The sequence below is a fragment of the Salvia splendens genome, chromosome 10 (genome assembly GCF_004379255.2).
Source record: "Salvia splendens isolate huo1 chromosome 10, SspV2, whole genome shotgun sequence".
NCBI lineage: Eukaryota > Viridiplantae > Streptophyta > Magnoliopsida > Lamiales > Lamiaceae > Salvia > Salvia splendens.
This window is the reverse complement of record NC_056041.1, coordinates 14,646,093-14,673,266: the sequence shown is the minus strand read 5'-3', so window position 1 is coordinate 14,673,266 and position 27,174 is coordinate 14,646,093. Positions and strand designations below refer to the sequence as shown.

Here is a 27,174-nt window from a genome sequence, read left to right as displayed (position 1 = left end):
AGACTAGAAGATTGACTGGAACTACTGCTGGATTTTGAGTTGGCCAAGCTCAGGGAATGAACAGCTGGACTCTCTGGACTGGAAAATGAGATGGAGACAGTGCCTCGCTTGATTGGGTTATGATCAACTAGGAAGTGATATAAGCATCTCTCAATTGAGCACAATTTCCTTGGTGCTCAGATCCTTTACAAAACAAAAGTTTTGGTGAAATTCAGAAAAGACTGAATTATCTTGAGCAAACTTAGAGACACTTAGGAGGTTTTTAGTGATGTTAGGTACATGCAAGAGATTTTTAAGGTGAAGTTTTCTGGAAAAGTTAGCTGAGTGAGATTTAAAAACATTTTCTCCAATATTTGCAATATTAACAACAGCCCCATTACCAAGCAAGAGATTCTTACCCCCAGTGTATTCAGTTCTTATGTTGAGATTGCTGAGATCACTAGACACATAGTGTGTTGCTCATGGATACCAGCTTGAAGAAGCATTGGAACCATAACTGAACTCTGATGGAGCTCCAACAGAAAAGGAGCCTGATGGAGACCTTGGCACTGATTAAACCAGGTGAGCTGAAGGATTGAAGAATCCTTGATTCTGTTGTTGAGGAGCATTTCCTCTGAACTGAACTTGAGGTGGTGTGTAGTTCTATTCAAACCTATGCCAACATTTTGCTGCAGAATGGCCAGACTTTTCACATAGCTGACAAACAATTTTGTTGTCTCCTCTGCCATAGCCTCTTCCACCTCGACCTCCTCTTTGATTTCTGCCTCAAATCCTCTTACACTTCCTGATTCAAACTTGTTGTTGTTAAAATTTTGTTGCTCCCTCTTCTGTCCAGACTACTGTTGGACCAGGTTCAGTGAAGGTTGAGATCCATCTGAGCTGATGGAATGAGTTCTAGTTTATTCCATTCTTGACTCAAAGTTTAGTTAAAAGGCACTAACATCTCCAATGCTCCATGGATCTGATCTAGATGTCACTGCACAGACTGCATGATCATAATCTTGGCCAAGTCCTCCCAGGATGTGCAGAACTTGCTCAGCTTCTGAGATTCTACAACCAACAGATCTAAGCAAATTAAAGTAAGTTCTCATCTTACCCAAAAACTCGGTCATAGACATTCCATCCTTTTTCAAAGTATGCATCTGCTGCCGGTATTGCATCACTTTGGCTGTGGAGCGGCTTGCAAAGTTGGTCTCCAATGCACTCCATATATTCTTGATAAGGCTCGTTTCATGCATTGGTTTTAGATCAAAATTCTGTGTTTTCGGTGCACTAATGTATGTTTTTAAGTTCAGGTGCGTGTAAAATCTGTCGGACCTAGGAAGTGCATATAATTTACCAGGGGCAGAGAAAAGGAGGAAAATGAAGTGAAAATGCCAGCAATTCACCAGACCAACGAGATGAAAAGGAATGCTGGTCGAATACAAAAATGGAGCAAGGAGCAAATATAAAGATGAAGGGAAAAAAAGAAAAATTATGAAGAGAGAATGCCCTAGGGATTGATGTCTATATAAAGGGACGACCCCTTTTAGAACGAGAGCTCTCTTTCAGTCTCCCTTTTTAGCATTTTACACTTAGTCTCCTTAGCTCCACTCTCAAATCATAGTTCACTTCACCTCACACGCACTTGGCACTTATGGGGTGACTTCAGGCTACTGCGGCGGTTCTTAGCTAGTTTTTGTGTAGTAACACCGTCCTTGCGAGGGCGAAGATACAATTTGCTTTAAATTTCCGTTGTTTATTCTCGCTAAGAACTTCCTTGCCGCAAGCTCGACGACTGTTTTGTGTTTTGGATATTATTCTCGTGGCTATGACAGTGTCTACTTTTTTGTTTTACTTTGGTTTCTGATGTCTGATGTGAATTTACTGATTTTGGATGCTTTTCGCAATTGAATGGTGAATCGGAGTAGAGATTGGTGAAATCTGAGTTTGTTTGTTGAGGAGTTGTTAGAATCGCATTGATGTTCATGGATCTGAATGTTGTTGAGTTTGGATTGGTTGGATCTGGAAGGGATTGTGAATCGGAGTTATGGATCTGATACGTGGTGATTCGAATCTGCATGATTATGACTATATTACTGTTGCTTTCGATTTACTTGACCTGGTAGTTTAGATATGATGGTTTTCTGTTTAATCGTAATGTCTGAAATCTGATCTGTGTTTACTCTGTTTCTGATACCCTGTTTCGTTTATGCTCATTTTATTTGCTGAAGAAGATGAAGATCGTTGGTAGTTAGACCCAGATCCGTTGTTTGTTTGCTTTTTGCAGCTTTTTCTGTCGCTAGCTAATTTAGGAAAATTGTTATGTTGCTTTTCTTTTTGCTTCATGTCTCACCGTTTTGGGAAACTTTCTACTTGACCCAAGAGTTTGATGACCCTCTGCAGTTAATTTCAAGTTCCGAATCATGAATGTGTTTATGTTTCTCTGTTCTTAGGTCTAGTACTTGATGTTTTTAATCCTCGTGACCCAGTAGATAGATTAGTTAGTTTCCATTTCCTAAGTCCAGTAGTTTAAAATTCTCGACCCACTTGTTGCGTGGCAGCAGCCAAACCCTCCCAAACTCTCCAAATGCATGCTAACTCATCCGTCCTCTTGGGATCGATCATTTACTTCCCTATACTAGCCAATAGTGTAGTGGGTTGAGGTTTTTGAAGCGTGATAGTGTGTGTCCAACGACTGGATTCCAAAGGTTCCACGATCTCCTAGACCCTGTGATCTAGCGAATCCTCTGGACCTAGGGGTTTGTGATATATCAAACAATATCATAGCGCACATATCTTCCTGCATCTCTTCAATTCTCTTGCAGATCTGAGCCCTACCACCAAGGTTAGAGCATTTTCTGACAATGAGGATATGAGCCACCCAGCTACTCTCCTATCTTGCCTCTGCCAAGTTATGAAGGCTGGATTTGACACCATTGACTCTCCATCTTGGTCTGGAATTAACTGTAGAGGAGGATCAGTCTCTCCTGTAATAAATCCTTCAAGGCCATAGCCATAAACTGCAACATCTACTTGCTGCTGCCACATGAGAAAATTTTCATCACTCAACATGACTGAAATTGGAGGCAACTGAAAAAACATTGGTGGCAATGTTGCTAGCGGTATGGATTCGTTGGCTTCTGCCATTTTTAGAAAGAAACAAAGAAACTAGGCTATAGGTTAGGAGAGACAGGATCAAAAGGATCCTGCTCTGATACCATGAAAACATGTTGCGGAATCCATGAAGAAGAAAGATGAACAAGAATATGCTAAAAATGTATTGAGAGAGGAGTTACTATCTTTCATTGATGAGAACAAAGTTACAAGATCTCTTACATATATTCAACATTCGAACTATCTAGAATTTTGCTCTAATCTACTCAGTACAAGATTAAAATATGTTTACAACCTTAATCAAAACTAACTCTGCAAAACATCTTTCTTCTTCAATCCTTTGATCAACACGTCTTTCCAAGTACACGGGCGGTCCTCCATCTTAGCTGTCGCTTTTGGCTCATTCACAACTTTAGCTCGTGTGAGGTTGGCGATTGGTTTCTCTCGTGCACCACACGCTGCACTCACACATTGATCATCAAGGCTCGACAACTTGACATTACACACCGTGCTGGATCTCCTTTGCTACTATCACTTCCAACAATAAAACACTATGGAAGACTAATGTCCAATGAGTATGTTAAATTAAAACAAAGAAACATATATCCCCTAAGAAACAAAGAAACACATACACGCATAAAAGATGGAATATTTGAGCCCACAGACTATATATAGTAGATCAATCTACCATAATCAAAATTAATGACACATTTAGAAACTAATTATTGATACAATGTGGCAATTTGTGACATTGATTATTTACAGTAAACGAAATAGGTAGGATTAGGTTTGTAATTTTGTAAATGTAAAGGCATGAAGGACTGTAAACTGCCAAATGCGACCATGTTCTCATCATTAATTTACAAAAATCTTTCATTTTAATATCTAAAATATATATACAAAAGAAAAAAAAAGAGTAAGATCTAAGCCAAGCCAAAGAAAGAAGAGAAAAGATAAAATTTCATAATTATCCTAAAACATCATCATGTCTAGGAAGCTGTACAAAATAAAACAAACTAAATTGTCAATTTTATCATATTCTTATTTTTCAAAAGATTATAATCACCTAGTCAAGTACTACAATAAATGCACACATTATCCTTCATTATTTGCACCATAATTTGAAAGTTAAATGGTAGTAGTAAAATAAAATAATTAGCACCATTAAGATTCACACTAGGTAGCCCCACTCGATATTTAAACATAGTATTAACAATTAAATTTTCCAGGCAACTCACAATTGTACATATTTTTTGTAACACATATCTAATTATAAAATTCAAATTAAAATTCCTAAATAACGATTCTAGTTTAGATAAAACCCAAAAAGGGAGCATTAAATGTGAGCGTGACATCCAGCGGCACCTGCATCCGCTTTAATATTTTTAGATTAATATCGACCGTCAGATCATCAATCAGATCAAAATGAACCGTCCGATCTATATTAAATGCTCTCACCAGTTTTCTCTCTCTCATCACACACACAACACACAGCGAAGCAACTCCAGCCACCTTCACCTCCTCCTCCTCCTCCAAGAATCAAGCTCACAGCTAAAAAAAGGGGATAGAGGTAGAGAGGGTGAGAGAAGAGGGAGAGGTTGAGTTGAAGAAATGTTTTTCATTGATAAAAATGCAATCATTTTGCTGCTTCTCTCGTGCTTATGCTGCAAAGTTTCGAGCTTGGGATCAATGTCGTCAGTCGCCATATCCTACGGAGAAAATGGGCCAGTTTTCTGCGGCTTAAAATCTGACGGCTCCCATCTCGCCACGTGCTACGGCTCGAATCCTTCAATAATTCATGCAACGCCGGATCACCTACATTTCCTCGGCCTAACCGCCGGAAACGGCTTCGTCTGCGGTCTTTTAATCGATTCAAATCAGCCCTTTTGCTGGGGGAACACGGCCTTCATTCCAATGGGGGTTTCTCTTCAGACTTCAAGAAATGCAGAGTACATTGAAATCAGCGCAGGAGACCACCATTTGTGCGGATTGAGGAAGCCCTTGTTTGGGAAGATGAGGAACACTTCTTTAGTTGATTGTTGGGGCTATAACATGACAAAAAGTCACGATTTTGATGGGCAGATCCAGTCGATTTCAGCTGGCTCAGAGTTCAATTGTGGCCTTTTTGCTCAGAATAGGAGTGTTTTCTGCTGGGGTGATCAGACTAGTAGCAATGTGATAGGATTGGTTCCAAAAGCTTCTATGTTTAGGACAATTGCAGCTGGAGGGTTTCATGTTTGTGGGATTTTGGAAGGTGCGCATTCGAGTGTTGAATGTTGGGGTACAAGTTTGGATATTGAGGTGGAGATTTCTACATCTTCTTCTGTTATGTATGCAGGGCAGCTCAATGTGGATGCAGCGCCGGACGATCCTATGCTGTCTGTGGTTGGGGGGAAGTTTCATGCTTGTGGGATTAGGAGTTATGATAGGAGTGTGGTTTGCTGGGGTTATGAGGTGGACAGGAGCACGCCGCCCCCATTGGGGGTGAAGCTGTATGAGATAGCTGCAGGGGATTACTTCAGTTGTGGGATCATAGCTGAGACGTCTCTACTGCCTGTTTGTTGGGGTGCTAACTTCCCCTCTGCTCTGCCTCTGGCTGTCTCTCCCGGGGTCTGCAAGGTGGGGGCGTGTGCTCCTGGCTACCACGAGTTCAACAATGCCAGCGCGCCTTGCAGGTTCCAGGATTCCCACATTTGCGTCCCCTGCAGTGGGGAGTGTGATGGTGAGATGTATGAGGAGGTTGGGTGCGGTGGGGAGGTGGATAGGCAATGTGGGTATAATTGCTCGAGCTGCAGCTCGAGTGAGTGTGTCAAGAATTGCTCCATGGTGGTTGGTGGTGGTGGGATTAGGAGTGAGAATCTTTGGTCTTTGCAGTTGCCTATTATTGTTGCAGAGATTTGCTTTGCTGTGTTCTTAGTGAGTGTTGTGGCTTTGACCTCTGTTATGTATGTTAGGTATAAGCTGAGGAACTGTAGATGCTCTGTTGACTCCACAAAAGGCAGTGGCAGCTCTTTTAGGAAGGAGAGTGGCAAGATTAGGCCAGATTTGGATGAGTTGAAGATCAGGAGAGCTCAGAAGTTCACCTATGAGGAGCTTGAGAAGGCCACGGAAGGGTTCAAGGACGAATCCCTCGTGGGGAGGGGGAGCTTCTCGTGCGTGTTCAAAGGGGTGTTGAAGGATGGCACCGTTGTTGCAGTGAAAAGGGCGATTTTGTCCTCTGATATGAAGAAGAACTCGAAGGAGTTCCACACGGAGCTGGACTTGCTGTCACGTCTAAACCATGCACATTTACTCAATCTGCTAGGCTATTGTGAGGAGGCTGGTGAAAGGCTTCTTGTGTATGAGTTCATGGCTAATGGCTCTTTGCATCAGCACATTCATAGCAAGAATAAGGAGACGAAGGAGCAATTGGATTGGGTGAGGCGTGTGACGATTGCTGTCCAAGCAGCTCGAGGGATTGAGTATCTGCACGGCTATGCTTGCCCTCCGGTGATTCATCGCGATATAAAGTCTTCAAACATCCTCATAGACGAGGAGCACAATGCTCGTGTCGCTGATTTCGGCCTCTCCTTGCTCGGGCCTGCAAACAGCAGCTCGCCACTGGCTGAGCTGCCTGCGGGGACATTAGGATATCTTGATCCCGAGTATTATAGGCTGCACTACCTCACAACAAAATCGGATGTGTATAGCTTTGGTGTTTTGCTGTTGGAGATCTTGAGTGGGAGGAAGGCCATTGATATGCAGTATGAGGAAGGGAATGTAGTCGAGTGGGCCGTCCCTTTGATCAAGAACAACGATGTGGAGGCCGTTCTTGATCAATCATTGAAGCCTCCATCCGATCTTGAAGCCCTGAAACGGATTGCCAACATTGCTAGTAAATGTGTGAGGATGAGAGGGAAGGAGAGGCCGTCTATGGACAAGGTTACAACGGCTTTGGAGCGTGCACTTGCACAGCTGATGGGCAGCCCATGTAGCGAGCAGCCTATACTCCCGACTGAAGTGGTGTTGGGGAGTAGTAGGATGCATAAGAAGTCGTCTCAGAGGTCGGGGAACCGGTCCACCTCAGAGACGGATGGGGCAGACACCGAGGATCAGAGGATCGAGTTTAGGGCTCCATCTTGGATCACCTTCCCTAGCGTGGCTTCCTCACAGAGGAGGAAGTCATCGGTCTCCGAGTCTGATCTTGAAGCTGCTAAGAACATTGAGGTGAGGAACACAGGGAATGGGACCACAGTTGGGGACGCATTGAGGAGTCTGGTGGAGGAGATTGGCCCGGCCTCACCTCAAGAACACTTGTACTTGCAGCACAACTTCTAGCTCGCGTTGACTAGAATTGGATCAACGCACGTTTAAAATGGCGTCTTGTTGCCAATCAATGACTAACATGGAATGGAAGTGAGTCTTGTAAATTAGCTCTACCCTCTCAAGTAAGCATGTTATGTTTTTTCCAAAGCTTTTTGAGCTAATGTCAAGACTCTTTACTTCCAAATGGTAACCTTTTTATGGTAATGTGTATGTATGCATCAAGATTCATTCAATATCTATTGTGTCCACTTATATTCCCTGATTGCACAATACTAGTAGTAAAAATCACTTGATGTATGCTTAGTCTTAAGGACTAGCTTGTTTCTAGACATGACTTAGTATCGAACCTTTTACATCGTACAGCAGAAGGCCTGCCACGGTGCAGTGGATCGACTAGCTTCAAAGAATAGTTTACACAAGATGTTAGACAACATGTGAATAAATAATTGCTTCAATCCCTCATTTAAGTTATATATTGTCTAGTCCTATTAGTTTAGACCATCCAAAAACAGCAACAGACAATTTAAGCAAATTTTCAAGTTACAGATCCCTATAAATTCCAAAATACTTGGCAACATCATGTAGCTAATAAATCAATAATGAATTCTTGTCTTTATACTTTTTAAGGTTTGTTCTTGATCACAAGACCACTTATTTATCACCTTGTTAGGCACCTCATTTTCTCCATGTTTACCATCTTCGTTCTCGTGTAAAAGGTTCACCAGAATCATTTTAAGTTTGTTCATTCGAAACCACTATGGTGCTGTCAAAATTTAAGGTTGAGAGCATGGAAAGTTTATTATTCGTTTTGTTACCGGGTTTCTATCTCCTTCTTGGAGCTACTGCTACTGCTACTGCCAAGACTACTAGTTTCTCGGAGGAAGGCCCTTCCTACGATTATTCTGCAAGTATTGAGGTAAACTCGAATCCACCACTTCAAAATATGAAAAGTATTAGTTTTTTTATCTGCTCATCGTTAACATGCTGTATATGCTTGTTTTCTTTCATGTATACCAGTGCAAATCAGCACCAGATAGTCCACTCTACAACGGTGGTGTCATGAAGGATCAGACTCTTGGAACGAGAGGGCACCGCCACTTCAAAATCGCGATGAATTCCCCTGCCCTCACTTTGAGCAATCTCACCGGCGATACGATCTATGCCTTCTCCAGTTGAGTTCACCCTATCTCACCTTCTATATCCATCAAAGTGTGATTTTCTAAATCATGGTGTGATGAAACAGGCTGGGTTAAGATTTCTGGTGCAGATTCGGCCGCGCTAAAGGCGACCCTAACGACCGATAACACCACTTTTACTTGCGTGGGAACTGTGGTCGCGAGGAGTGCATGCTGGTCATTTCTCAAAGGCGGATTCAGCCTCGACTCACCTTCCAACTACGCGTTCATCTACTTTCAGGTACACTGTGTTTAAGAGATTATTGTATCATTGGAATCTAGACTACGAAAGATAAAACATTCTAATGATGTATAACTTTGCAGAATTCAGATGATTTCCAATTGAATGTATCAGTTTCAAGTGCTTCTCTTCAGCCATTTACTTATCAGGAGTGGAATGAAAACCAGCAAAAAATGATAACCACAGTATGTTTCTCTACATTCTTAGACCTTAAAAACAACGTCGAACTTTCAACATGAACAATATCTATATGAATGCAGGAGAGGAAACGCGCTGCCATACTGCACGTATCGGATGTCGATGGAACGAGGCTGCAGGGTGCCAGCGTCGCTGTAGAGCAAATTTCTCGAGATTTCCCATTCGGATCCGCCATTGCAGAGACCATCCTTGGGAATTTGCCATATCAGGTGAGTGTGTTTATTAACATCACATTTTCTCGTACTTGTGTAAGATGGTCTGAATGGTCAAGATTCGTTAGATTGGTCTATATTCGAAGGGGTTTGCTGGTTTTGGATCGTGATTTTGAGACTGTCATACGTTAAGACTCTTTTCTTGCTGCAGAATTGGTTTGTGGAACGATTCAACGCTGCTGTGTTCGAAAACGAGCTGAAATGGGCAGCAACGGAGCCTCGACAAGGAGAGGTGAACTACACGATCCCGAACCAAATGCTTGAATTCACGCGCAGAAACCAGATCACGGTGAGAGGGCACAACATCTTCTGGGAGGACCCAAAATACACGCCTCTGTGGGTTCGAAACCTACCAGCACCCGAGTTGAAATCTGCAGTTAGCTCGCGGATACAGAGCCTTGTCTCCAACTACAAGAACGAGTTTGTACACTGAGACGTCAACAATGAGATGCTCCACTGGGACTTCTACGAGCAGAGGCTCGGCCCCAACGCAAGCCTAGACTTCTTCTTGACGGTTCAGGAATCGGACCCCCTTGCTCGCCTCTTCATGAACGACTTCAACGTCCTTGAGACCTGCGATGACACGAAATCGACTGTCGATAATTATGTCTCGAGGCTTCAAGAATTCGGAGCAGCCGGGGTGGTAATGGACGGAATCGGACTCGAAGGGCATTTCTCTGCTCCGAATCCAGCCTTGATCCACGCTGTGCTCGACAAACTAGCCCTCCTCGATCTCCCCATCTGGCTCACGGAGGTGGACATCAGCAAGAAATTCGATCAACAAATGCAGGTTTGTCGATTTCTAACCATTCAAATTAGGGCTTTTTTTGTGTTCGTGTCGTTAGTCCTATTTGTGATGCATAGCTAACTTTTCGAGACTCATTTCAGGCCAAATATTTAGAGGTTGTTTTGAGAGAAGTTTCTCAAACCCTTCTGTCAATGGAATTATATTGTGGTCTGCATTGCATCCCAAGGGATGCTACCAAATGTGCTTAACAGATAACACTCTCAAGAACCTCCCGGCCGGAGATGTCGTCGATGCCCTCCTGAAGGAATGGCGGACCAGCGCGATCGAGGGCAAGAGCGAGGTCCATGGTGCCTTCGGCTTCATTGGCTTCCACGGCCAATACCACGTCGCTGTCAGCTGGCAACAGAACCGCGCACACGACGCTGTCTCTCAGCCGCGGCGATGAAACTAAACATCAAAACATTCAATTGTAGATTGAATGTTGCAATTATAATAAAGAAAAGGAAAAGTAACATAATTGAAATATTGTTCATTATATAATCTACTATAGCAGACATAACGTAGAAGCTATGCTTGTGATTGCGGCAAAGGGACCAACTTTGGTCGGACACATTTTCCACACATCCACGCTATACTTTTGTGTTTGTGCATTGTGATATTATAATTGGCCACACCAAGATATTTAGTATAGGAAATAAAACCCAACACACTTTACTAGGAGACATGAAATACAATAACCACTACTACAACACAACATTAAATATACACAATTCAAGAAGAAAAAGACCAAACCCCAAAGAAATTAGAGCTAAAATAAAATAAAATAAAATAAAATAAAAAGCTGGGATTCCCACCTAACAAAAGCCAAAACTTCATTCCTAGAGAAATGTGGGAGAGCCCAGTATTCTAGAGAGAGAGAGAGCTGCAAACCCTAAAAACAAAAAATTGAGGTAAAGAAAATGGGTGCCGCAAGAAACCCTAGCTGAATTCCCCATGGCCAAACCAGCCAGCCAAGATCCATCACCCATCATTTCTTGAGACCCTGACCCGGGCACCGACCCGGTTACTCCGAAACTGGACCCGCCCATGTTCGGGTCTGACCCTGATTGCGACGCGTCTGTAATAGTAGTTGCTCCTGACCCTGTAGTTGTCGCTGTTGGCGTTGGCTCTTTTGATGATTTCTGACTGCAATAAATAATTGTCACAAAAATTAAAATTAAAATTAAAATATCTGCTAGATTATTTTGGTGAAACATTAATAATCCAACTGCGAAAATAGACTAGTTAGGTGCCATTCCCTGCTCTGAAAGAAGATCCAAGACTGCATTTTTATATCTAGCAGTAAACAATTTTTTCCTACTTTCCTCCGAATAAATAATTCAACTAAAATTGAGACTAAAATAGTGTGATTGAGATGAAAATCTATTTAACCACACAAACAATTAATGGAAATTAAAGATAAAATGAAAAGAAATTCAGAAATTTTATACCTGGGCATGGAAGGGCAAAAGGTGATGGTGTAATCGGCGGCGGAGCAGGTAAAGGTGCTGGTGGGGTCGTCATACGCGTAGCTGTAAGATCTAGGGCACACCGTCTTGAACATCTGCGAGTAGACCGACGGCCTGCATGCCGCGGGTGAGTTGAACGCGCCGCTGCAGCAGTACTCCGGGCTGCCGAACGCCTCGCACGCGCTCGTGCACGCTTCCCCGCCCTTGACCCGTAGCTCCGCGGGGCAGACCCGGTTCAGATCCGTCACGCACCCGGTCGAAGCGCACATCCCCGACCCGCCGCTCGCCTCCACGATCATCGGCAGGTTGTAGCCGTCCACCAGGCTCACGTCGTAGAAGTCCAGGCCGCCGCCGCCGCCGCCGCCGCCAAGGGTGAATTCGGCGAGCGTGGCGGGCGGGGCCGCCCCGGATCCGTTGCACTCGGTTTCGCCCGACCCGCAGTCGCCGGTTCGGCAGGAACCCGGGCCAGAGGAGGGAAATGTGCAGCCGGTTCGGCCCCAGAACCGGCCGGACCAGCCGGTCGGGGCGGTGAAAGACCGGGTTGAGTCTTGTGGGAGCTCGAATCCGGTGGTGTCGAGCCTAGGGCTGCCCGCATTAGCGAGTAAACCGGGCCATACGGTGTACTCGCATTTGTTCACGAATGTGAACGTTGCTCCAAACGCAACTGTACAAAACAAGACCCAAAAATAAGTAAATTTTGTGTGAGAGATCATACATTGCTACCAAAACTGAGAAAATGGGGAAGCCCATGTATAAAAATTGAATCTTTGGAGCAAAAATGGGTTTTTTGTTAATCTTAGAGAGAGATTCTCAAGTGAAAGTTCACACACATTGCAACAGAAACGAAGAAAATGGGAAAGCAGAAGGCATTAAATCAGAAGCCATGTAAAAAAAAGAGAATCTTTGGAGCAGAAATGGGATCTTTTGAGTAGAGTAGAGTTTTTACCTGTAGAGAAGATGATGAGAGAAATGAAGCAGCTGAAGAGGAAGGCAGAGCAAGAAAAAGGGAGATCCATGGAAATATGGTGTGCTTATTATAAAACGATTAGGTGAAATAGATATAGGGGAAATGTAAGAAAGGTTAGAATTTGTGTGATTCCATTGTTTTTATGTGAGATATACTAACAAACAAAGAAGAGATGGGCGAATATATACTTTAGTAGTAGGAGTATTAGGGTGTCCACTATAAGTGGACACGCCCAATAGCCCCGCCCCCGTTTTTTGTCCATAGCCTCAGTTTTTTGTCCATAGCCCCAAAATTCTATTTCCGCCACTATAGTGGACACCTCCAATAGCCCCCAATAGCCCCCAAATTTTATAATCAATTTTCATTTTAAAATGTTTCAAGTAATTACGAACAAATTTATCGGGCTATACGTACGTAGAAGAAGTGGACTATACGAATTAAAAATAATTAACCTGACACGTGGACGAGCATGTGACCCCACCAACGATCACGTGACCACCTTTGACTGCTGATCACCATTTTCCTCCATTACCGAAATTCATAACTCAGCAGTAAACAAATTTTCCTCCATTTTCCTCCATTAAAAATTTTCATAACTCAACATTTTCCTCCATTTTCCTCCACCACCGCCACCGCCGCGGCGGTTGGCGACCGCAATAGGAGCCGCGCCTATAGGCGCGGCTATAGCCAAGCCCGCCGCGTCCTCGCCCCGCACGCGGCTCTGCCGCGTCCGCCGCCTCCCTCTCCCCTCGCCGCGCCCGCCTCCCCGCCGGACACCTCCGCCACTATGGCAGCCCGCCTACCGCCCCAACCCGCGGCTATAGCCGCGGGCATGTTATAGTGGACACCCTTATATTTTCAGAATGAGTTTGGAGTGGGGAGTGAGTGGAAAGAAGAGGCTGCTGCTGCTGCTGCTGCCGGTGGTGGGGAGTGTGACAGTTCGGATCTGAAAAGGTTGTGAAATGGAACTAGAGTGTGAGTGAGAGGGAGAGTGTGTGTGGGGTTGAGGTAATAATTATGCTATCTAATTGAAATAGATCATCCGCAGCGCTGCCTCTTATCCGTCTCATCCCTTAGCTATTCATGGCCCCACTGTACTTTTCACTCCATCTCTTAACTAAGAGACCGAACCTGTAACCATCCATCTCTTATCCGTCTCTTAACCACTCTTAATTTACTATTCATTCAATTTCATTTTTTATTTTTATTTTCAACAAATTCAATTAATAAAAACACATTTCATTAAATAAAATAAAATTACAATTTAAAATTCTTAAAAAATTAAAAAAATATTTAATTAAAAATCCTAAAAAATGAAAAATACATAATTTAATTTCTTCCGCCAAATTTTGCACAAATGTGCTCCATTAGATCATCTTGGAGTTGGGCGTGGGCGGTAGAATCACGTGTCCTTGCCCAAATATACAACCGATCTTGCAAAGACGGATGCACTCCACTGCAAGGCGGACTACTTGCGGTAGAGATTCCGGGGGTTTCAGGGTCGAACCAATTTCCCGCCTCAGGTCCTTCGTCGGCGACACTCATGTTGTGCAAGATTATGCACGTATACATGATGTCGACCATACTCTCCATGAACCACGTAAGAATGTGGGCTTTGATAATGTTGAAGCGCGCTTGGAGAACCCCGAACGCCCTCTCCACATCCTAGCGAGCAGCCTCCTGCTTCTGTGCAAAAAGAGCATGTTTTTCGTTTACCGGCCTGTTGAACGTCTTCACGAAGGTTGGCCACTTCGGGTAGATGTCATCGGCAAGATAGTACCCCATTTTATACCGCCGGTTGTTAGCGATGAAGTTGATGGCCGGCGCTTTACCATCCAAAACTTCGGCGAAAAGGTCAGATTGGTTGAGCACGTTGACATCGTTGTTCGATCCGGGTACGCATGCCAAATCCATAGCCAGTAGTCGGCAACGGCCTCGAGTATAACGGTGGGGTGGGTGCCTTTGTGGCCGCTCGTGTATGACCCCCTCCACGCCACATGGCAATTCTTCCATTGCAAATGCATGCAATCGACGCTGCCAAGCATCCCGGGGAATCCGTGCACTTCTTCGTGAAGGTGGAGCAGAAACTGACAATCTGTCGTGCTTGGCTTCCGAAGAAATACGTTGGTGAAAGCTGCACGGACGCCTTTGCAGAATTGCATCAAGCACATTCTCCTAGTGCTTTCTCCAATGTGGAGGTATTCGTCGAACAAATCCACCGTTTGTCCAGTCGCAAGCTGGCGGATTGCTGCAATACATTTCTGCAGCGTCGTGTGGCTGGGACGGCCAACGACGTCAAACCCTTCTTGGAAGAACTCTTCCCCGGCTACCAATGTATTTGCGATGTGGAGAAATAGCGGTCGCCGCATTCGGAAACGGCGACGGAAGTAGGTATCTCCCCATACCGGGTTATCACAGAAGTAGTCGCATACTAACCTTGCGGCGGCTTCCTCCCGGTTACGATGGATATAAGTCCGGGATCGTCTTTGGGACGGCGCGGCTTCCTCCGCCTCCCTACGTCGATCTTCTTCAAGTGATTCTTCCATTATTCGACGCATTTGCTCAAATAGATCCATGAATGTATTAACTTTGGTAGAAGAATAAAAGAGATGCTTTGAGATGAAAATTGGAGAGGAAATGGAGGTAATTTGAGAAGAATAGATGTGTGTTTGTGTGTAATGAGGATGAAATAAGAGTATTTATAGAGTAAAAAAATTTAAAAAAATTAAAAAAAGGAAAATGACCATTTTTAAGTTTTAATTTTTTTTATTAAATTCGAATTTTTTAAAGAAATTGATTTATTGTGTCAGTGTGACGAAGCCCACTCGCGGGTCGGCGAGTTGGCGTCACACATGGCGCCGGAGCGCGCCACATCGCGCAAGCGCGTGGCAAGACAGCTCGCGCGCCGTCTCGGAGGGACGGGAATCTCGGCGGGCTAGGGACGAGACGGGACGCTGCAACGCGTCCCGCGCCCGTCTCGTCTTAGAGGGACGAGATAAGGGACACCCACGAGACGCGTTGCGGGTGCCCTAAATAGTACTCCCTCCGTTTCGCCATAGTTGAGGCGGAACTTTTCGGCACGGAGTTTTAGAAAGGAATGTTGGGTGTGTTAAATAAATAATAAAAAAAGAGAGAGGAAAAGGTAGAGAGAATAAAGTATAAAGTGAATAAAGTAGAGAGAATAAAGTAAGAAAGAGTAAAGGAAGAGAGTGAGAGAGAGAGAGAGAAAAGTTACCATATATGGAAATGACTCAACTATGAAGAAACTTCCTGAAATGGTAAAATGACTCAACTATGGTGAAACGGAGGGAGTACAATTCTGCATAATTTATCCGTTGAGGGAATTTTTAATATTCTCTGTCAATTAATATACTCCTAAAGTTTTTCTTTACGTAGATATTTTAATTTTTAAAAATTTCATTGGATGAACTTGGTTTGGAAGCAGTGGTAAAGTTTGGAGTATAAGAATATCTCTACATTTCTTTCGTCGTCTTCTAGAACAATTTTGCTACCTTCGTCTCATACTAAGTGTCACATTTAGTATGAGCACATATTTTAAGAAATGTAAAAAAAATTGGATTGAATAAGTCAGTTGATTATGAGTCTCACTGATTATGAGTCTCACTTATGTATATTAGTTTTATAATAAAATATGAGTAGACTTGATTGGTGGAATGTGAGGTCTACTCACTAGTTATGGTAAAAGTGAAATGTGACTCTTATTGTAGAAGGACCGAAATGACAAAATGTGACACTTACTATGGGACGGAGTTATTATAATATTGCTATTATTTCGTACTCATAATTGTTTACGTCAAAAATGAGTATTTTAGAAATACCCTTTCCATCCACCCAAATTAATTTTATTCCATTTTTATTAATACGGTATACTATCATTTTTTACTCTCTTTTCTATATTTTTTTTTACTATTTCTCATATTTATTCAACTTTAAGAGCATCCACAATAGAGCGCCGCGCCCTATAGGGCGTCCTATGCTCCGCCACATCAGCATTTTATCCTCCTACCTATTCACCTGCAATGAGATGCCCTATAGATCGCCCTATAAGTTGCCCTATAATCCACCCTAAGCATTTTATTTATTTGAATATTTAAAACACTATAAAAATTGGAAAAAAAATCCATTTCATTGAAAGTTCAAACATTATAGTACGAAATAAAAAAAAAAACTACAAATTCTCAATGGCGGTAACGGTCTCAAACTTCTTCAATCACGTCGTTCATAAGCTGAGCATGGTCTTGTTGGTTGCGCAATTAAGCTTGTCTAGATAGAACCTCATTGTAGCCCATCGGTAATCCTCGAGCGTGCTGGAGCTAGATCCACATTCATCATCGCCTCAATCGGTGACTCTTCCACCTTCGTGTTCGACTATCATGTTATGCAAGATGATGCACGCATATATGGCATCGGCAATGACTTCCTTGTACCAGAAACGCGTCGGACCTTTCACTATTGCCCACTCCACATCCTTCCGCGCAGCCTCCTGCTTTTGCTCAAATAAAACTCTCTTGTCACCCATTGGGCAGCTGATCGTCTTCACAAAAACAAGCCACCTTGGGTATATGCCGTCGGCCAAGTAGTACCCCATATGATATTGGCGTCCGTTGGCAGTGAACTCGATGGCCGGGCCCTTGCCATTGCATTGCTCGGTGAAGAGGTTGGATGAGTTGAGCAAGTTGATGTCGTTGTTCGACCCCGCTACACTGAAGTAAGCATGCCAGATCCAGAGCCGATGGTCAGCGACGGCTTCGAGGATCATTGTCGGGTGGCTGCCCTTGTATCCACTAATAAATTGGCATCTCCAAGCCATTGGACAATTCTTCAAGTCTTAGTGTATACAATCTATGCTCCCTAGCATTCAAGGAAAGTTGTGCGACGTCTCGTGCATCTTCATCAGGGACTGGAAATCCACAACAGTCGGCTTTCGCAAATATGTGCTGCTATAAGCCTCCACAACTCCCCTATAAAAATTCTTCAGGTACTCGCGGCCAGTTGTCTCCCCGACGTGAAGGCACTCGTCGAACATGTCCGTCGTGGTGCCGTAGGCCAACTGCCGGAGCGTAACCGTGCACTTCTGCAACGGCGTAAGTCCGGGTCTGCCGATGCCCTCTTCCCGACACTGTAAGTATTCATCATGTGCCTCCAACGTTTGGACAATACTGAGAAAAAGATCTCGCCGCATTCTAAAACGGCGGTGAAAAACCGTCGGGCACCACCGTGGTTGCTCGGCAAAATAGTCTGCGAACAGACGTTGGTGAGCTATGTCGTGCTCGTGGCGGATAAACGTCCGATGTCGAATCGGCCTCGGGATCTGCACCGCATGGACCTGCTCCGCCGCCTCACGCCCGCGCTCCATTTCGGCCAAGCATTCCGCTGTAGCCTCATGAACGCAATCGAATAAGGCCCGAGTCAAGGCCCGAGTAATACCTTCCGAGGTACTCCAGTCGTCGCCGGGTCTCATTTTTTTAGTGAGAAAGATTGGGAGAGAAATATTGGTGTGTGGGGAAAGTGAGAGATGTGAGAGAAAATTTGGTTTGGAAAATGGAATGAGAAATAGGGTTTAAATAGATAAAAATTCGGAAAAAAAGGAAAACGCACTGCATCATTAGCGGTATCGTCCGCATGACCCGCAGTGGGGCGGACGATACCGTGGACGATGCGTGTTCCGACGCCATCGTCCGCGGACGTTGTATAGGGCTCGGAAGATGTATCGGGCATCGTCCGCATGGATACAGTGGTGGACGATAGCTCGCCCGATGCATCGGGTGAATTATCGTCCGCTCCACTGTGGATGCTCTAACTAAAATTACACCAACCAATTTTTTCTCTATTTTATACTACCAATTCCTTATGTTCCAAAGTAGTTGAATTGTTTCTTTTTTTTTACTCATTTTGAAGAAAGAATAGTACTCCCTCTGTCCCAAAAAAGTTGAGTCGTATTCCTTTTTAATCCGTCCAAAAAAAGTTGAGTCGTATTTCTTTTTAATCCGTCCTAACAAAGTTGAGTCATTTCTCTTTTTAATCCGTCCCAACAAAGTTGAGTCATTTATCTTTTTAACAAAAGACAAAACATCTAATCACTCTTAATTTATTCCATCATTTACTTTACTCTCTCTTATTTTTCATACTTTTTTCATATCTCCTATTTATTTAATATAAATTCTTAATCTCCGTGCCCAAAAGTTTTGTCTCAACTTTCTTGGAACGGAAGGAGTAATAATTAAAATGGAGAAAGAGTAAAGTAAGAGAGAATTATATACTAAGACTCTTTACTACTCCCTTAGTTCATATGTCGATATCTTAAAAGAGACAAACTAAAAAGAAAATATGAACATCTTGAAAGAGACGGAATGAGTACTTCATTTTTTCTCTACTTTAATTATTATTACTCCCTCCGTCAGTCATTAAATGTCTCATTTTTTTCTTTTTCGTCTGTCCACTAATAAACTCAAGTATTCCATCCGTCTGTGAATAGGAGTCTCGGTTTTCCATTTTAGTCTTCCGCGAATAGAAGTCCCCGTTCACTTTTACCATAAATGGTAATAAGGTCTCATATTCAACTAATTTTTTTATCCATTTTTCCTAACATTTTTTAAAGTCCGTGCCGCCAAAGAATGAGACTTCTAATAGTGAACGGAGAAAGTAATTTCTTAAAGTCCATGCCAATCAAATACTACTATGAGACATTTAATTATCAACAAAAGAAGTAGGAGTATGTATTACTCCCTCCGTCCCACAAGAATATACACTCTTTCCTTTTTAGTCCGTCCCTCTTTCATTTTTAGTCCGTCCCACAAGAATAAGCACTTTCTAATTTTGAAAAGCCTTTTATCTGGGACTCATTCTCCACCAATAATACTTTAATTACTTTTTCTCTCTACAACTCTCTTACTTTACAAATTTTACATTAAACTCATACTATTCCTAAAGTGTATATTCTTTAAGGGCATCCACAATGGGACGCCCGATGGCACGCCTGATGCGTACCATCGTCTGCGGGCGCCATCGTCCGCCCCATTGTGGGTGCCCGCCATCGTCCGTGGAACCGCGGACGATGGCCTATCGTCCGCGCCATTGTGGGCTCGGCGGACGATGGACGCGGACGATAGGCCATCGTCCGCGCCATCGGGCGCCCCGTTGCGGGATCGGGGAATGATGGTCGAGGACGATGCCACGCGTTTTTTATTTTTTTTTCTATTTAAACCTCGTTTCTCATTCACTTGTTCATACGAACATCTCGCCTCTCTCGTTTCGCTCATCTCACATTTCTACCTATCTCACATACCAAAATGAACCATGACGATGACACCACTAGTTCTAGCTTCTCGGAGTCGGGTAGTTCGCACTCGGAGACCTCGACAGCCTTAGATGCAGCCGTTGAAGAGGCCATGGCGGAACGATGATGACGGTGCATCTAGCTCGTCCAGCACGGCGACCGAGCCCCCCGCTAGAGGATTGCCGTCGGGCTTCGACGAGGTTCTAGCTAGACAGGCCTCAATGCGCAACCAACAAGACCATGCGCAACTCATGAACGACATGATTGAAGAAGTGTGGGCCCGTAACCGCCGTCGTTAAGTTTGTGTATTTTTTTTTATTCGTATTGTAATGTATTAATTTTTATATATGAAATGAGGTTTTTTCCCAATTTTTTGTTATTTAAATATTCAAATAAAATAAAATGCATAGGGCGCGCCTTAGGGCGCCCCATTGCAGGTGGAGGGTAAGAGGATAAAACTGCTGACGTGGCGCGCCTTAGGCCATCCGCAATGGGGCGGACGATGGCACGCCCGATGGCGCGCATCGTCCGCGCCCGCCATCGTCCGCCCCATTGCGGGTGCGTGACATAGGCCGCGGACGATCGTCGCGCCCTATACTAAGGGCGCGGAGTATAGCGCGACGATGTCCATCGTCCGCCCCATTGCGGCCTACGCGGACGATGGCCGCAGACGATAGGCCATCGGCCGCGCCATCGTCCGCCCCACTGTGGGCTACGCGGACGATGGCACGCGTTTTTGATTTTCTATTTAAATCTCGTTTCTCATTCATTTGTACATACGAACATATCGACTATCTCTTTACATATTCTCTCTAAACATCCAACCAAAATGAATCTCGGCGACGACACCAATAGTTCTAGTTCGTCTGAGACCGATAGTTTGAAGTCAGAAGAATTAGATGCAGCCGTTGAAGAGGCCATGGCGGCATGCTATGCGGCAATGCAGCGCGAGGAGGAGGAGGCGGCGGCAGCGGCGGCTGAGCAAGTCCATAGGCCTATTCGACATAGGACGTATGTCCGACGTGACCACCCGGAAGCTCACAGACGTCTGGTTGAAGACTATTTTGCCGATCAACCACGATGGGGCCCGACTGTTTTCCGCCGCCGGTTTAGAATGTCGCAGTACCTTTTTCTCAGCATTGTTCGGACATTGTCTTCACGTGATGAATACTTCACGTTTCGGGAGGACGGCATCGGCAAACCCGGCCTTACACCATTGCAAAAGTGCACGACTGCTATTCGTCAGTTGGCATACGGCACCACGGCGGACCATTTTGACGAGTACCTCCACTGCGGGGATTCTACAGGCCGCGAGTGTCTGAAGTGCTTTTGTCGGGGGATAGTAGAGCCCTATGGCGACACATATTTGCGCAAGCCGACTGCCACTGATTGCCAGGGTCTGATGCAGATGCACGAGACGGCGCACGGGTTTCCTGGGATGCTTGGAAGCATCGACTGTATGCACTGGCAGTGGAAGAATTGTCCGACGGCGTGGAGAGGCCAATTCACAAGTGGATACAAGGGCAGCCACCCGACGATGATACTCGAAGCCGTCGCTGACCATCGACTCTGGATCTGGCATGCTTACTTCGGCGTAGCCGGGTCGAACAACGACATTAACGTCCTCAACTCGTCCACCCTTTTCACCGAGCAATGTAACGGCAACGGCCCGGCCATCGAGTTCACTGCCAACAGACGCCAATACCATATGGGGTACTACTTGGCCGATGGCATCTACCCACGGTGGCCAGTTTTCCTAAAGACGATCAGCTGTCCAATTGGTGAGAAGAGAGTTTTATTTGCGCAAAAGCAAGAGTCGGTGCGGAAGGATGTCGAGCGGGCATTTGGTGTGCTCCAATCACGGTGGGCAATTGTGAAAGGACCGGCTCGTTCCTGGTACAAGGAAGTCATCGCCGATGTCATATATGCGTGCATAATCATGCACAACATGATAGTCGAGAATGAAGGCGGAAGCATCACCGATTGGAATGAAGATGACCGTGCATCTAGCTCATCCGGCACGTCGACCGAGACACTCGATAGAGGGTTACCGTTAGGCTTCAATGAGGTTCTATCTAGACAGACCTCAATGCGCAACCAACAGGATCATGCGCAGCTCATGAGCGACATGATTGAAGAAGTGTGGGATCGTAACCGCCGTCGCTGAGTTTGCCTTTTTTTTAATTCGCATTGTAATGTATTAATTTTATTAAATGAAATGAAGTTTTTGAAATTCATATTTTAATTTATTAGTTTTATTAATTTCGTATGGATTTTATAAATATTAAAAAATAATAATGTGGCGCGCCATAGGGCGCGTCTTAGGGCGCCCCACTGCTGATGTCCTTAGGGCGCCCTATCGTGGATGGCCTAAAGAATGGAGAGACTATTTTCTAAAAAGGAACGGAGGGAAATATCTTCTGCTCCCTCCGTATTTATGTTTCAGCCGTTGAAATGAAAAATTAGGGGTAATGTTTTTGGGGTTCACAATGTCCATGACATGGCCTATGGTCAATGGTCAACGTTGGTTTTCAGAGTCCATATCTTTTAGGGTGCAAGTCTGTGAGACAAACTTTATTATAGTAATCAATTCACTCAAAAAAAATAATTACTGTATTTGTTAAAAAAAATAATTATTTCAGTTGTTCATAAAATATTATTACCTCCGTCCCCCAAATATTGGCACACTTTGACTCGACACGGGTTTTAAGAAATATAATGGAAATTGAGTTGAAAAAGTTAGTGGATTGTGGATTCTACTTTTATATATTAATTTTATTATAAAATGTGAGTAAAAATGAGTTAGGGCATCCACAGTGGGACGCCCTAAGGGACGCCCTAAAGCCCGCCCTATGCACCGCCACGTCAGCATTTTATCCTCATTCCCTTCCACCTGCAGTGGGGTGCTCTAAGGGGCGCCCTATTGGTTTTACTCTTGTTTAGTTAATTAATTTAAATGTTTTCAAATATATAAATGCAAACTAATTAAAAAACACAACGATTAAATAGAAACGACAAATAATACATTGATTAAAAAAAGTTACAATGGTTATAAATAAAAAAATTGACTATTCTACAAAAGCCCCAACTTCCGGCGCAACTCATCGATCTACCCCTAGAGGTATTCGGCTCTAGTCGGATCCGTACACTTCATAAGGGTGTTGTGCGTATCCAACAACGTCCGCACCATGGAGGTCGTTGCCAAATCTGAGTAGGCAATTGTCGCCGGGGTCGGAATCGGCGATGGGGGGCGGCGGCCGAGGAGGATGTCGCCTTCGCCTTCCCCTTGTTCTTCGCAGCCTTGACGCCTATGAGACGCCGCCAGGAGGACATCGGTGTGCCGGAACTCTCTTCCTCCGTTCAAGTCCGGTTGAGGTCCACTGAGTTTCGCTTTCGCTGGTCGTGTAACCACCAGTGTTGGTGGTCTTCGTCCTCTTTGTTGCGCTGGTGTGCAGAATCTCGCCTTGGAACTTCTGTTTGTCCCTCAAGAGCGCCTAGATGCTGAAATGCTTGAAGTCGCCGTACATGGACTGGTACGACAACAGTGCTCTATCGCGCAAGTCACTCAAGCTCTCGCCGCTTCCGTGATCCCTCGAGCACTTCTCGTACTCCGCCGCGAACAGGTTGACTTGCTTCTTCACCTGATCCCAGTGCGCGGAGCAGCTCCCTTTAGCGCTTGTACGCACTCAGCGACTTCGCCTCATTGTAGCGCTCGGCGATGCGCTCCCAGTACGCGAGCTGCTTTTGGTTGTTTGCGAATATTGGGTCCTCCGATATATCCACCCAACGCCTCGCCAAGACGAGTGTTTCATCCGAGTGGTAGTTCGTACGGTCGGGGGCGTACTCTTCATTTGTTGCCGGAGGTGGCAACTTGTACGCGCGGTGCTTGGTCCGCCGCAGCGGCCGAGGTGGCGGCGGCGGCGGCGGCGCGACGGGAAGGGGCGGTAGGGCGACTTGGAGACGGCTCCATGTCAGAGAAACCGTACGAATCCGTACTGAAGTCGAGGTCGTACTGCGTGTTGTCGTCGAACGACCGATATTCGTCAGTTTGTGTACCCGGCCACCGTGTGCCGTCTCCTAATATCGGGCTACCAAGACTTGAGTATCCACCGGAATCCATTTTATAGTATAATTTGAGAGTTGAAAAGTGAATCGAAAAGTTACAAATGAAATGTGAGGATGGAGTATTTATATAAACAAAATTTTCTAATTATAAAAAAAAACTAAAACGCGTTGCATCGTCCGTGCCATCGTCCGCGTCGCCCACAGTGGGCGGACGATGCCCTATCTTCCGCGCTTCATCCGCGGACTAAGCTTAGGGTGCGGACGACGCATCGTCCGTCGTCCGGGCGCCCACAGTGGCGGACGATAGCGCGCCCGATGCATCGGGCGCGCTATCGTCCGCCCCATTGTGGATGCTCTTAGTGGAATATGGGGTCCATTACCAAAAATGGTAAAGTGAAATGAGATAAACTTTGGGGGACGAACGGAAATAGAAAATGGGACAAACTTTCAAGGACATAGGTAGTATCTAAGTTTGATTCGATGTGAATTTTAAAAAATGTAAAAAAAAATAAGTTGGAAAACTAGTTGAATGAGAATCTCATATTTATATATTAGCTTTATACTACCTCCGTCCCTGAAAATTTGTCCAATTTTTCCATTTCCATCTGTCCCCCAAAGTTTGTCTCATTTCACTTTTTACCATTTTTGGTAGTGGATCTCATATTTCATTAACTAATTCCTACTCATATTTTATTATAAAACTAATATATAAAAGTAAGACTCACAATCCACTACCTTTTTCAATTTATTTTCTATTATATTTCTTAAAACTTACGCCGGGTTAAAATGAGACAATATTTGAGGGACGGAGGTAGTAATAAATAGTGAGGGTAAAGAAATAGTGAAAAATGTGATTGATTACTAAATAGAAGAAAATAAAGTTGACAATTTTTCATAAATAGACTAAAATGGTCAAACTTGATGACATTTTAAGTAAAATGGTCAAACTTGATGACATTTTAAGGACGATGAAGTATTAATTACCACTTCTAATTTGTACACATTTTCTGTGTATAATAGTAGTTGTACGACGATATTACTAACACATTTTCTGTGTATAATAGTAGTTGTACGTACGATATTACTAATATTTTAAGTGCGTAGCAAAAATATTGAAATTATTTTTATATGAATTCGTTTTATAGGGATTTAAAATTTATTCCTATTTACGATAAAGTTCATTTCCCCGATGGTCAGTTTTGGCTCGACTTTTTATGTGCGTTGATTGGGGGAGGATCCCCTGCTGTGGGTAAAAACACAGCATTTGATGCTGTGCCCCAAAACGACGTAGTTTCACCTTAAATTGCATCATATTTTATCATCACTGCAGCAACTTAATTCACGTCATTTTACTTTTATTAATTCTTTGCATTCCCTTCCTTTTATCTCTGGACATATTATATGGAATCTTTTATCGTATCTTTTCTTAAATCTTTTTTCTAGTGCTTAATACTACCAACTCATAACTTATACCACCAAATTTATCGTAATAAAAACTAATGCAGAAAATCAAAGTTAAAAGTAATGATACCCAATTAATAGTTGACACAAGATATAAAATCATACTGTAATACAATACTTGAGTGACTAAATACAAAAATAAATTGAAACACACTATTGAAACACACATTAGGTGTCTATTTATTTGTATCAAAAATACATTCTAATATTAGTAATCTCAGTTTCCATCGGTTTTCATCGGGATAGTTGTAATTAGATACGTCTCTATTGAAATATGTTCCATACTTCTCCTTCCGTCCCTGAAATATTATCCATTTTTGTCATTTCAATCATTCTGCAAAATGTTGTCCACTTTGCTTGATTTTTCATTTTTGGTTAATGAAGCACACTTTTTACACTAACTCATTACACGCAAGTTCTATTATAGTATTATATAAATAAAGAACTTACATTTCATTAACTTTTTTCACTTACTTTTTTTTATATTTTTAAAAATCAGTGTCAAATTAAATGTGGACAACATTTCGACGGAGGAAGTACTAGTATAAGATTTGGTTACATAATAAATGAAAAGAAGTTAATCACAATTGATCCAATATGTTCCGGAGTAGGAGTATAAGATTTGGTTACATATAAAAGGAAAAAAACAATCAATCCAATTAATTACAACTAATGAAAATAAAATATGCAAAATTAATTCATCTTTCAGAAACTACATTTGGTGAGTAAAGAAAAAGGTTGAAAAAAAAGATGTCCCACCGTTAAATTAAAAACAATATTTTTTCCAGGATTGTTAGGATAGAAAAAGAAGGAAACGAGATGAAATGGATTAATAATAAATAAATTCGCAAGAAAATGCTAGAGAAGTAGTATTACAGATGAAACCACGTCGTTTTGTGGCACAGCATCAAATGCTGTGTTTTTCCCCACAGCAGGGGATCTTCCCCCGCGTTGATTGCGGTAAATATTGACTATTGAAACCTAAATAAATCCATTTTCTCTATATAAATATTTGCCACTCTCGAATTTTATTGCTCGGTACATTTACAAAATGTATAACAACTTTAATCACACGAAGTACTGATGAATCCACTATGCTTAAAAAGTGTATTTTAAATAAAAATATTTATAAAATTGAAGTATAAAAGAGTTTGGAGTTGCATCTTTTTACATGAACGCCAAATGTATTATAGTAATAGGAGCACTATTTAACATTTCAGTTGTCCTGTTATAAATGAGATATTTCTTTTCGGACGTTATTTTGTAAAAATAATATTAGATAGTTAAGGTATGGAGAAAGTAAAATAAGAGAAAGAATAATACTCCCTCCGTCCCATAAAAATATGTGCACTCGTTCGTCTGGCAAAAATACATGCATTCCATTTTTGAAAAGTTATATCATTTAAATAATATAGGTCTCACTATCTACTGACTCTACTTTAATTACCATTCTTATGTCTCTCTTTCTTTACCAATTTTATTTTAATTCACGTGCCACATCCAATGCCTATATTTTTATGACGGAGGGAGTACAAAAAAGAGTTATATCTACATTATTCTCTTACATACTTTATTTTTTTTCTAATTTAATTATTTATTACAATTTTCATGAACATAGAGTGTACCGTATACAATTTGTTTACTGACGTTTTAGACTTTTAGTTGTCAATAATTGTAAATTATTATAGGAAAACAAAGTAGAGTATATTCGAAATACGAATAACCTTACAAATATGAACACATGCATATTATTTAAAATTAATCATCATTTTGATATTTAAGTTGTTTTTAAATGGGTCCCATCTTGACCAGAGTTCATGTGAATCGAGTGAATGATTGTTTTAGAATAAAGTGGATTTAATTTGACATATTACGCAGCTAGGGCTCACCTCCCACGACCA

The 27,174-nt window shown here is 43.0% G+C and overlaps 4 protein-coding genes across 7 annotated transcripts; 3 read left to right on the top strand and 1 right to left on the bottom strand.

Annotated features, from left to right (window-relative positions):
• Nucleotides 1-4,568: 4,568 nt before the first annotated feature.
• Nucleotides 4,569-10,596, top strand: LOC121750857 (serine/threonine-protein kinase-like protein ACR4). 4 transcript variants are annotated; one of them, XM_042145489.1, is made up of 8 exons: nt 4,569-5,350; nt 5,435-8,317; nt 8,419-8,572; nt 8,645-8,817; nt 8,901-9,002; nt 9,078-9,224; nt 9,379-10,017; nt 10,116-10,596. In XM_042145489.1, the coding sequence occupies exons 1-2, from the start codon at nt 4,708-4,710 to the stop codon at nt 7,411-7,413; spliced, it is 2,622 nt and encodes an 873-aa protein (XP_042001423.1). In that variant the 5' UTR covers nt 4,569-4,707; the 3' UTR covers nt 7,414-8,317; nt 8,419-8,572; nt 8,645-8,817; nt 8,901-9,002; nt 9,078-9,224; nt 9,379-10,017; nt 10,116-10,596. The 4 variants fall into 4 exon arrangements, with proteins under 4 accessions (XP_042001423.1, XP_042001422.1, XP_042001421.1 ...); XM_042145488.1 differs by having other exon boundaries at nt 4,569-7,523; nt 8,180-8,317; XM_042145487.1 differs by having other exon boundaries at nt 4,569-7,523; nt 8,118-8,317.
• LOC121752672 (endo-1,4-beta-xylanase 5-like) lies at nt 8,159-9,660 on the top strand. Its single transcript, XM_042147782.1, has 6 exons — nt 8,159-8,317; nt 8,419-8,572; nt 8,645-8,817; nt 8,901-9,002; nt 9,078-9,224; nt 9,379-9,660. Exons 1-6 carry the CDS (start codon nt 8,159-8,161, stop codon nt 9,658-9,660), a joined length of 1,017 nt encoding a protein of 338 aa, XP_042003716.1.
• Nucleotides 9,676-10,420, top strand: LOC121752671 (endo-1,4-beta-xylanase 5-like). Its single transcript, XM_042147781.1, has 2 exons — nt 9,676-10,017; nt 10,202-10,420. The coding sequence occupies exons 1-2, from the start codon at nt 9,676-9,678 to the stop codon at nt 10,418-10,420; spliced, it is 561 nt and encodes a 186-aa protein (XP_042003715.1).
• Nucleotides 10,597-10,656: 60 nt separating the features above from the next.
• On the bottom strand, nt 10,657-12,614 carry LOC121750859 (thaumatin-like protein 1). The gene is made up of 3 exons (XM_042145490.1): nt 12,430-12,614; nt 11,466-12,147; nt 10,657-11,160 (listed from the first exon to the last, which is right to left on the bottom strand). The coding sequence occupies exons 1-3, from the start codon at nt 12,497-12,499 to the stop codon at nt 10,854-10,856; spliced, it is 1,059 nt and encodes a 352-aa protein (XP_042001424.1). The 5' UTR covers nt 12,500-12,614; the 3' UTR covers nt 10,657-10,853.
• Nucleotides 12,615-27,174: the final 14,560 nt, after the last annotated feature.

Excerpts from the sequence above, each read along its gene's own strand:
- LOC121752671 (XM_042147781.1), top strand. The coding sequence starts at position 9,676 with ATGCTCCACTGGGACTTCTACGAGCAGAGGCTCGGCCCCAACGCAAGC. Across the intron at positions 10,018-10,201 it reads AATTCGATCAACAAATGCAG|GGATGCTACCAAATGTGCTT; the intron begins GTTTGTCGATTT and ends TTGCATCCCAAG.
- LOC121752672 (XM_042147782.1), top strand. The coding sequence starts at position 8,159 with ATGGTGCTGTCAAAATTTAAGGTTGAGAGCATGGAAAGTTTATTATTC. Across the intron at positions 8,818-8,900 it reads ACGCGTTCATCTACTTTCAG|AATTCAGATGATTTCCAATT; the intron begins GTACACTGTGTT and ends ATAACTTTGCAG. Across the intron at positions 9,225-9,378 it reads TTGGGAATTTGCCATATCAG|AATTGGTTTGTGGAACGATT; the intron begins GTGAGTGTGTTT and ends TTCTTGCTGCAG.
- LOC121750859 (XM_042145490.1), bottom strand. The coding sequence starts at position 12,499 with ATGGATCTCCCTTTTTCTTGCTCTGCCTTCCTCTTCAGCTGCTTCATT. Across the intron at positions 12,148-12,429 it reads TCTCATCATCTTCTCTACAG|TTGCGTTTGGAGCAACGTTC; the intron begins GTAAAAACTCTA and ends TGTTTTGTACAG. Across the intron at positions 11,161-11,465 it reads TTTTGCCCTTCCATGCCCAG|TCAGAAATCATCAAAAGAGC; the intron begins GTATAAAATTTC and ends TATTTATTGCAG.
- LOC121750857 (XM_042145488.1), top strand. The coding sequence starts at position 4,708 with ATGTTTTTCATTGATAAAAATGCAATCATTTTGCTGCTTCTCTCGTGC.